Source organism: Brassica rapa, chromosome A09, assembly GCF_000309985.2.
Source record: "Brassica rapa cultivar Chiifu-401-42 chromosome A09, CAAS_Brap_v3.01, whole genome shotgun sequence".
Classification (NCBI taxonomy): Eukaryota; Viridiplantae; Streptophyta; class Magnoliopsida; order Brassicales; family Brassicaceae; genus Brassica; species Brassica rapa.
This window is the reverse complement of record NC_024803.2, coordinates 21,414,093-21,425,236: the sequence shown is the minus strand read 5'-3', so window position 1 is coordinate 21,425,236 and position 11,144 is coordinate 21,414,093. Positions and strand designations below refer to the sequence as shown.

The 11,144-nt window shown below is 37.3% G+C and overlaps 1 protein-coding gene across 1 annotated transcript; it reads left to right on the top strand.

Moving 5' to 3' along the window:
- Positions 1 to 1,549: 1,549 nt before the first annotated feature.
- LOC103838835 (uncharacterized membrane protein At4g09580) lies at positions 1,550 to 3,120 on the top strand. Its single transcript, XM_009115286.3, has 4 exons — positions 1,550 to 1,931; positions 2,082 to 2,352; positions 2,417 to 2,587; positions 2,651 to 3,120. The coding sequence occupies exons 1-4, from the start codon at positions 1,678 to 1,680 to the stop codon at positions 2,780 to 2,782; spliced, it is 828 nt and encodes a 275-aa protein (XP_009113534.1). The 5' UTR covers positions 1,550 to 1,677; the 3' UTR covers positions 2,783 to 3,120.
- The last annotated feature ends 8,024 nt before the right edge of the window (positions 3,121 to 11,144 follow it).

Here is an 11,144-nt window from a genome sequence, read left to right as displayed (position 1 = left end):
ATTCCAAAAATTTGTAGCATCAACATGTTCCAGTTCATGTCTTTTCTGTCGGTGTTTTGAATTTGCCTGTCTAAAACATTTTCGTACCCATCAAAAAAATATGGTTAAAAAGTTTAAAAAGTTCACCTCATCTTCGAATTGAAAAATTCATATCTTCACTTGGAAATTAAAATTCGCAACTATGGTCCACTTACCAACGATTGAAGAGGCTTTGTTTTTTTTTGTTTTTTTTTCCAAAAGAAGCATAGTAAAACTGAATCAAGAAAGTGCTTTCTTATGTGATTTTTAACAAACATGAGATAAACTGATTTTCTTTAATTAATTCTTGGTCAGTATTAGTTTAGAATTTTATACTAAGAGAATATATGATCTGGTTGTAAATAACTACAAGATGTTTAAACATTATTATGAATCTCCCACTTAAAGAAGACAATTCACATGAATCATATGTTGAGAAATAAGCAACCAGAAAGCAAACTAATTTTTTTAATTATTAATCACAATTTCCATGGCAATTTAACCATTTCCTACGATCTCCACAATCATTCTTTTGGAATAAAATTAATGTACTTTAATATTTTTGATAAATATTGTATTTTAAAGATATCCTATGATTCCTCCGTCAAGACGTTCCACTTTCCAAATAAGCTCCTTTTGTGAAATATAACTTTCTCACGATTGTATCACTCTCTACACCACCAGCTTCTCCTACAATCACAACTCCAGCAACATGATCCCATATTCTTCTCTTTGTAAGTCACTGCGCAATCTTTATAAACACTTCAGCGTCTCCACATGCAAATCGCTGCATACTTCACCATGATGTACACTAGCATAGGCATTTCCTCATGAGACGTAAAGGACAAAACAAAGATTCGTTTGTATTGTAACACTACGAGAATATTTGAAATAAATAAACACTGTTAGTTTACCTAACTCCTGCGGTTTACAAATGATTAGATTTATCACTTTCCACTAGCTCACAAACTGTAACTAAAACCGGGTCATCTGACTGTTGAAACCTTAACAAGCTTTGCAAATTCTCCATATTCACTGAGGATTCACGGTGGCATCCAAGCTTGACCACCACCTCTCTTTGCATACATGACACACCCTTTTGATACTGATCCAGCTCGGTAGCAACGATACTTTGGCACTCTTTCTTGACCGGACAGATAAGAAATTAGGCTAAATATCAATAAACAAACTAATTAACTGTCCACTAAAAAAATATGTAGTTTATACAATATCTAAAAGTGGGAGCTCGAGTAATGATAACTGAAATGAATTATGAAAATATAGTTGATAATAAATAAAAATCCAAACACGTACATGATTATAAATTAAAAAGGTCAAATGTTAACAAAATAATATATATTATTTAATTAAAAAAATATATTTATTATATTCAGTTTAAAGTATTTTTCAAATATTTTATAAAACTAAATATATTTTAGTATAAAATAATTTTAATGTAAACTTCCCGCCCGTAGGGCGGGCCACCCCTAGTTAATGTGTAAAATATTAGTTTGGCTCTTGCGTCTGAAATTAAACCTTTTCCAACAAATGTAAATGTGAGAAAAGGAAAGACAAAAGAAGAAAAGCTAAAAGCATTCGTGAAATTCTATTCTTTGGAAATTGGTTTTGTGAAGAGGGGAGGGAGAGAGCTTTACAGTAATGGCAGCTCCTCGGAACTTAACCGGTGACGGCGGCGGAAAGCTAGTCGTGAAGGACGAAGAGAGCGCCGCCGCTTCTTCCTCGAAACGCACCAAATCGGAGCGCTTTCCTCTATCACGTTGGGAATTCGTCGTGTTTTTCACCGTCTTCCTCGTCTTCACCACCGGACTTCTCTGTATTTACCTCACTATGCCGGCCGCCGAATACGGCAAGCTCAAACTTCCTAGAACCATCTCCGATCTCCGATTGCTCAAGTGAGATTTAGCTTTTTCAACTTCTCATCTTCATACATTTGGTTTAGAGAATTGCATATCAGCTCAAAACACATGATCTTGAGAGCAACGAATTAGCTTAATTAATGAGAAAGCTTTTGGTAATATATATGACATTTTTCTTGGATGCAGAGATAATCTTGGGTCTTATGCAAGTGAGTATCCAGCAAGATTCATTTTAGGTTACTGTTCCACATATATCTTTATGCAAACCTTCATGATACCTGGCACAATCTTTATGTCGTTACTTGCCGGAGCCCTTTTCGGTGTGGTTAGAGGTTTTGTTCTTGTCGTCCTCAATGCAACTGCTGGAGCTTGCTCTTGTTTCTTCTTATCAAAATTGGTCGGAAGGCCTCTGGTTTGCTGGCTGTGGCCTGACAAGTTGAGGTTTTTCCAAGCCGAGGTAAGCTTAATAAAATCTCTTGCTTGTTCTTATGAATTTACTGCCTTGATATCGTTTTGAACAGATTGGGAAAAGAAGAGATAAGCTACTAAACTACATGCTCTTCTTAAGGATAACACCGACACTTCCAAACCTCTTCATCAATTTGTCTTCTCCCATCGTTGACATACCTTTTCACGTCTTCTTTTTGGCGACTCTAGTCGGTCTTATGCCAGCTTCGTACATCACCGTTAGAGTGAGTATCTAGTTTTTGATCTCTTGTTGCGGCTCATGCCATATATTCACTTCATTTATACAGGCTGGTCTGGCTCTTGGAGATCTCAAGTCAGTGAAAGATCTGTATGATTTCAAGACTTTGTCAGTGTTATTCCTCATTGGATCCATCTCCATATTCCCTGCTCTGCTAAAGAGAAAGAGAGTATACGAATGAAGACTGGAAATACATTGATGAGCAGCACTATACTGTTGCATTCCGGGATTTTAAGGTGTTTAAGAAGAAGATCGCTTTGGAGACATCACAGGGTATTAAACCGCTAACTCTGGCTTTGATTGGTTTATCACTTTGTTGGGATTCGAAATTCTTTCTCTCTAGTCTCTCTCATTCCCTTTGTATTAAGTGCTTTGTCTAGCTACTGTATTGAATCTTGATTCCGAGATTGGTTCTGTATATTGTATCTTTATTCAGATATCTTACTCTTCAGCCAATTGGCTTATGTAGTATAGATTATGTAAATGCTTGAAACATTACTTTGACCATAGTTTCTAGCTGGTTGTATCAGTTTAATTTCTTAAATTTCAAAGAAACTTTGGGAATATAGAAAAGTAATAATAATATCTTACTATACTGATCCTACAGCTCCGTGGGCGAGTTCATAATTACAAAAGAAAAATAATAAACAAGCAACTTTAAAATTGGCTCCAGAACGAAGGAGAATTCCTTGACTACAACTTCAGGAATATTCGTGGCTTGGCTGCAAACTTCTTCACTGTTTTCAATATTCAGTGTGGCAGGTGTTCGACTCCTGAGTCTCATATGTAGCGATCGAGTTTGTTGGGTCTGATTTCAAAGCCACAAAAGCTACATAAGAGATTGTACAAGCGTTTGTTGATCCACAAGAGGCTGAGTAAGGGGAGAATTGGGGAGATCCTGATCCGCGATCTTGATGACGTCCATATCCTCAATATCTTTATCAAAATGAGTTCATCGCATTCCAGCCGTTCCATTACCTCAGGAGAAAGATTCAATCCCTTGGCAATCAGCCTCTCTACACAATTTCGGTTCAGGTAGCTTGTTCACCACCTCGTGCTCAGTCATGTACTGTTTGAATTTCTCCCAACTTGAAGTATACTTGGTCGACATCGCAGCTTGAACTCTTTCTCGCTCCTTAACAATGCATTCATTGGGAGATTTCCTTCGGCGCCAAGTTTCAGAAAGTGTTGCATCTGAGTTTGGTCGGCTATAAGGAGATGAACATACTCGATTGTGGATTATTTTAGAAATTTTATTGATCAAATGAAAGAGAGGTTACAATGATAGTATGAACAAGAGAAAAAAAAAGACAGCATTGGGCGCGAATAAGCCCGAAAAACACAAGTCTGCAAGAATAAAGCTAAATAAAGGAAACCCTAGTTCTAGCTGTCAATCTTTATCGTGATGTCTGAATGCCCTTAAGTCTGTTTGACATAATAAGCTGGGCCGAGCGCTTAAGCCGAGTCTTTATGCCAAATTTTTGGTCATTGAGCTTTGGGCCAAGCTGCTGGGCCAGGCTTTCGGGTTGAGCTCATTTGTTGGATGGATCTTGTTGAAAGATGCAATCCCTCTCCAACAGAAAGTTCCCCCAGTTCACTTGTGAGAGATGTTGCCGATCTCAGTGAATTTGTGATAGTAGGTCTCGAGAATAAAGAGCTCGACCAAGAGCTTTTGCATTAGAAATTCGCTTTGGAGTGAACGCGGTGGGATGTTTCCTAGCATTTTGAGTGAATCGTGACGAGTGCTACTGTAGTGAGTCGTGACAAGCGTAATTGTCATTCACTCGGCGAGGAGTTTTTGCCTTGGAAAATTTTGTGAGGCGAAAGTAGATTGTCAGATTGTCCTCTTACTCGACGAAATCAATGGTTTCCAAAGTCCGATTTAACCCGTTTTATGTGGTACCATTCTAATTTGGACTTGGTTTGATCAATCCATCTCTTATTTTAAACTGGGAGCTGATTTAATCAGAGAAGTGGAAAAGAGGTGGCGCCCTAGGCCCAATATGCCTAATGATGATGTCGTTTTTGGTAGTCACGCCCTTCTAGTATAAATAGGTTATCTCACCTTAATGTATTTACTTCTCTCCGTGTTTAAAGATATTTTCTATCTCTACCTGTTCTCCGTGAATTTGAAGATCTTCTCGACGATATGACTGATGAAGCATGTGAAGACGAATCTGGTGAAAGTGATTATTGTAATGATGATGATAAATCGAATGATGAATCTGAATATGTTTATATATTTGGTTTTCATATGTATATAAATCTATTTAAGACTTAATGCACATGTATGTTGTTTGATTATGATACATGTTAATGGGCTAGAGGGCTTAGTTGGGGTTTAGGGTTTAAGGAAAACAGGGTAAAAGGGATAATATTCAGGGATATTTGTAAGAGACTTGGGGTTTCGGGATTCATTTTTTAGGGATTCAGGTATTATGCTCGTAAATTCTTCGTAATACATAAATGCAGGTACATGTTAATTCAACATAAACAGATTTCGTCGTAACGTCATCGTATTCCAAAAACATGGGTCCTCGTAAATTCATCGTAAAAGGCATTCTTCATAACTTCCTCGTAATAAAAACGCGGATCTTGGTAAATTCCTCATAATCCAAAAACCCAGGTCCTGGTATATTCTTATGAGGCGTTTACGACAAAAACTATTTCTCAACCATTTCGCACCCCTCATCCTCTTCTCGTCCTCTCTAATAATTCCCCACCACCATCCAAAAAGTAAGTTTAGCTTAGGGTATGAAATTCATAAATTAGGTTGCGGTATTTAAACAGATTAGAACTTTTTTTAGATTTCTCATAGGAAACGACCCCATTACAGCGAGATAATTGGCACAAGCGTTTTGCCATGTTGTTCATCCCGTCTGTCTTCTTCAGATCCGTACATAGTCCCCGACTCTCAGACGTTGCAGAGAGCTTCCCGGATGCATCCTCCTGCTGCACCTCGGATGCCTTGTAACACCCCCAATCCGGAATAAATAAAAGTGAATTATTTTGCCATACACCAATCAAACAAGAACATGCACGACGAACTAAATAACTCTAACCAGATCGAAGATACTACTACCGCGTGCCCGAACATTTGATCCGAGGTTCCCAGATCAGATCCGAAATCCTAAGATCATATGTCCAAGAACTGGTTTCCTAGCGATTCCAAGTTAAGGCTTTGCAACCCGAGTTTGAAACCGTTAGTTATTTCCTCCCGGACTAGGACTATTATCATATGGAATCCAAGTATTTCACAAACCCTTTTTTTATTCATATATACTTTAAGTTCAACCACATCAAAATTTATACATGCTCGGCGGATGTTCAAAACCATATCTTACATATTACAAAACGTACATGTTTGCAAAAGGTAGCAAATCTACACCAACAGCTTTGTGCTCCTCCGATCCCAAATGGAACCTACTACTACGGGTTACCTGCAAAACAAAGAGTCTAATGAGAAACTATTTTGCTCAGTGAGTCGGGTTTCCTAACAATTATTTATCCCCCCATTATGCATGAAACATTAAGCAACAAAGATCAATTATATTAAGAAATATGCAATGCAAAAATAAAGCAATCATGTAAACAAGCATGCACTCTTCACGAGTGGTTAGATCATTATTGATCATCGAGAACTGCCTCTCGCCATTGGTTCCTATCTCGATACGAAGTCCATAACACATCCCTTCTTGCGCCCATTGACTCTAAACACAAAGTCTAAAAAGCCGATGGCCCGGATAACACACTTGCCGCATCGTCATGCAGCTACACGATCGAGGGTAGCTAACCCTATCACACGTGTCTTCGCGTCCTGCCCGGAACTAATTTTGGTAAGGCCTCGGAAAAGGCACGGGCCTCGAGTGGGCACCAATGACTCTCACGACACTCCACCCGAGTGTCGGACTCTCAGGGATCAAGTCTGTGGATTTACGAGTTTCCCCGTTAAGATATGATCAAACATGTTATATTATCTGAGCCGAGGCCTAAAAAAATATAATGCAATGACATAAGTATATGCAACACAACATCAATGTATCACAATCATGTTATACCCCTCGAGCCGAAGCCCGACGATATAACTCAATATCTTTCACAAACATCAATCATTATCATATCATTATATATCTAAACGCGCAACCTAGCAATACATCAACCAATAATCTTGTTTTGCAGGCGCTAGTCGCACACACAACAATCATAACCCATAACCGAGACTCACCTCAACACTTAGATGAAAGTTTTGGACTGGAAACGCTTCTATCTCGCGGTCGGCTTCACTTTAAACTTTTATCGGAAAACTCTAGAGCTTTAGAAATCTAAATACAGGAAGGGTAGGGTAAGAAAGGCTATCCAAGTTGTAACTAAGAAAAAAAAAGAAAAACAAACTCTAAATAAAAAGAAAGCTAAAGACAAAAACATTTTACCTTAGGGTTTCAACTTTTTCGAGCTGCTATGGTTAGGGTTCTAAGCATGAGAAATGACTAAGGGGGTGGTCTGATATTTATAGGCTGGATAATGAGCTCAGGAGAAGGTATAGGTTGTGGGTTACAAGCAGGAGCTGTCCTGGGTGCCCCATGCAACCAATTAGAGAGAGATTGGTGTGCAGCCACAAATCTGTCCAATTAAAACAAGTTTTGTGGCCAGCCACCAATTCAACCAATAGGACATAAGCAAGAGCTGCTTGGAGGATTCTCCAGTAAAGAAGTAACACATGTCTAGCTGCTTAAGGAGGTAGACAAGCAGCTGTATCCTCCAGAAGCTTCCAGATATGCTTAACACATCGTAGATGGGCCCGAATGGGCCGTATTTAAATCCCAAACGTGTTATAAGCTTATCCGAGCTGGAGGAAATGTTTCTCCTTCACAAAAACCTAGATTTCTTAGACCAAAATATTTCTAAAATAACTCTAAGGTCATTCCTATCTTAAGGCCTTATAATAAATTTTTGATTAATTTTCTCGTCCGACTAGGACGTTCTAGGCCGAACCGCGAGCATTTTCAATCCACTAAACTTCCTGAAGCATTTATTTATTCAGATGGAAAACTATTCTAAGATTTTCTAAATTTTTCTTATGTACCTTGGGATCCACAAACATCCACGGGAAAAGATCAATCCGACTTCCACTTACTTGAGTAATTTTCTCGGCTGTTACAAGATTTTTTCTTGTCTGCGTTTTACTCTTTAAAGAGGGTTATTACATGCCTCCTCCGGCTGCTCCCATTGCACCACTGATGCCTCTTCCTGCTGCACCAGACGATTCGCCCCTGCCCCTGCGGCCGGAGTTCATCCGGATTTTCTGATGCGCCAGGTGCACCTTATGCTCGATATACCGTCAAGGATCTTCTTGCCCAGACTGGATGAGAAGGTTTAGATATTTTGGACCCTGATCGACCATGAACTTTCTGGTACGTATTTTGCTCCATTAATTTTATAGTTTACAAAATTAAGTTCTACAACATTTACGTTTTTACTACTATTTTTTTGGTTAGGACTTGACAATCGTGTCGGACAGAGCATTTCTGACACCCTTAAAAGGTATTTTGTCGAGGCTCATCCGAACTGGACTTTGAAATCGGAGAACATTAGTTATTTTTTTAATTTCGCAAAACTTTTAATTTAATTAATTATCGTAATATTATTGTTAAATTTGTTTGTTTTAGAAAAAAATGACATCAGACTTTAGCGATCAACGAGAGGGTGCAGGCGGAGTTTGTTGCAAAAGTATAAGACCTGCTTAACAGACACCGTCTCAGACTGGAAGGACCAATGGGAGATCCACTGTTATGAGTGGAAGCCCACCACCATCACAAAGAACGTATGGGATGGGCTCATCGTGTATTAGACGACGCCCACTTGGTCTTAATCACCTTGCAGTGCTCCACTTTCTGTAGAACGGGGTGAGCACGGTAATTTACCGATGCTTTACACTACCGGGCAAAATCCCCACAGCGGTATCCGTCTAGAGACTGTAAGTGTTTCCATAGAATATAATTTCATGCCTTTTATTTTAATTATATTTTTACTTATATCTATCTTTAGGCCAAGAAGACAAGACTCCTACCATTTCTATCTGAACTATTCAAGCATACCAACAAGTGATCGAGTGAGATTTTTGTGGATCCTAAGTCAAAAATAATCTGCCACAACGTGGCTTATCAGATTGAATAGAACGAGATGCAGCTGACCCAACAGTCTCCAGATGGGTTACCCGTCACGTTGTCCACACATGAGGTGGACAACATCTTTGAAGAGGTAATCTATTTACTTTAATTATTTTTAATATTTAATAATTAGATATAATTTAAATTAATGTTTTTCTTTATTTTCAAGGTTGTCACTAAAAAAAGAGACGGATGTTGGGAATAGGATACATTAACGATGTCACAAGGGCGAGATCGTCCTATTTTTAGAGACAGAAAGAGGAGACGTCTCAGATTCAAACTGATTTGACTGAGACGCAGACTCGCTTGGAATCCCTTGAAAGTCTTCTCGACGTTTTGGCGGTTGGAAACACGCTAATCCAGAGGGTGTTGGAGATTAGAAGACAGGAAAGCGGGATCCCACATCCACATCCTGTTTGGCGGAGGAGGAGGCGGAGTTAGCGAGTAGGAGAAACTCGGAGTACTTCGATGGCGTCCAACCTAGCATTGTTTTTTTTGTTTTGTATTATAAACTTAAATATTTAAGAATATACATTACATGAAATTTCTATTATTTTATAATTTTAATTTTAGTTTTAATTTTAATTATTTAAATTTATTATTAAAAAATAAATTATACAATCGAAGTAAATTCATTGATAATTTTACGATAGTTCTATGTGGAAGACTTTGTTAAATACTCATAACATTATAACGATTTTACAAGGATATACTCGTAAAACTCCTCGTAACATTTACGGAGAGTTTACAAGGAAGTTCTAGTTACATCGTCGTAAACACTTAGGAGGATTTAACAACTACTTCAATCGTAAAATTTATGAAAGAGAGCGACGAGTTAACGTTCAAAGTTCACGACTACTTTACGAGGTGTTTATGACGAAACTTAACCACACATTTATGACGGATATGTCTGATTTGTGTTTACGACAAAAATGATTCGTTGTAACCTTAACAAAGAATTTACGATTTGTAACAACGGGAGATTTAAGATAAAACTGTGATCATCGTAATGCTCCAATTACAATGAATTAACAAGAAAAACCGTTGTGTAATGCCTATGTTTTCTTGTAGTGTTGGAATGTAGGTATAGGGTGGCCAGTTAGAACTGATCGGTGATGTTAGGCGGGGTTTCAGTTGTGCCCCCTGGACCGCGGATGTATACAGCGCAGCTAGAAATCAGTAGTAGTTTTTCTCGTCTCCTGTGATTTAGTGAAACCAAATGGAGAAGACAACTTTAGTGCTCATATATTTGTTTCTTTAAGTGAAAAATCTAACAAACTCTAATTTTAAGATCATTTCTACAATAAGGTATCCTTATAATCTTACACAAATTTGCATGTTAATTTAATTTGCATATAAATATTAATAATACCAAATTTGATATCATTGAAATTATAAACTTTGTCTAATATTTTTTTAGTTTTGATGTTTTAACTAGACCTGCATAGAACCATTAACAAAATAATGATTTCTATGAAATATTATAGACGTCTTGGTTAAAGAATTTGATGTTGTATTTCCAGCTCGAAGAATATCCAATTTGGAAATCTTGAAAATTTTCCATATGCGCTATTTCCTTCAATTCTATACAAAAGATAGACCATTCTCTTGGATTTTGAAGTATAGGTATCAAATCCTTACCATCAGTTCCAAAACACAGACGTGTGAAATACCGAGTCATACATTTCAGTGAAATGATTTCACTGTGCATAAAAGTGCATCTTCTTCCACATGTAGTGGCAAGAGTCTTCTCTTAACGTTTCTGATTCCTAAAAGCTGAATTTCTTTTGATGAATCTTTCTATGACCAACGATAACCGCTGAAAGATGAATTTTAACTCCAAAAACGATTTACTACACAAATACTATACAAACTTATGGCTTAAGTTAGTTGAGTATTTTAGTTTGATTCAAACTCTCTGGTGGTCTCCAGAATTCGTCTAAGAATTTGTGTCTAACAGTCTCTAAATATATCCCCATTAATAAATAACTTATATTATTAAATTAGCAGGTTATAAATATCCTCTTTAATACAGTGCTTTCTGGAATCAGTTTACCACAGAAAAGTAGTGTAACTAAAATCCAACTATAGAAAATTCAGTTCAACAAAGTTCAAAAGAAAAAAACGAATTCTGTTGAATAGCTTATGAATATTTGTATTTTATTTATTATTTATGGTCATATACAACAGTTCTAATTGATGTTTAATGATGATATATCTGGTCCGCAAATAATTTTTTTAAAAAAAAAATATGCATAAGCTATCCAACAGGGAAAATGTGTGAACTGAATTTTTTATGGATCTTTATTTTTTGTTCATTCATATTCTAGTGGACAGTAGATAGGACAAGAAGAGATAGAAACTCTAAGCCACACA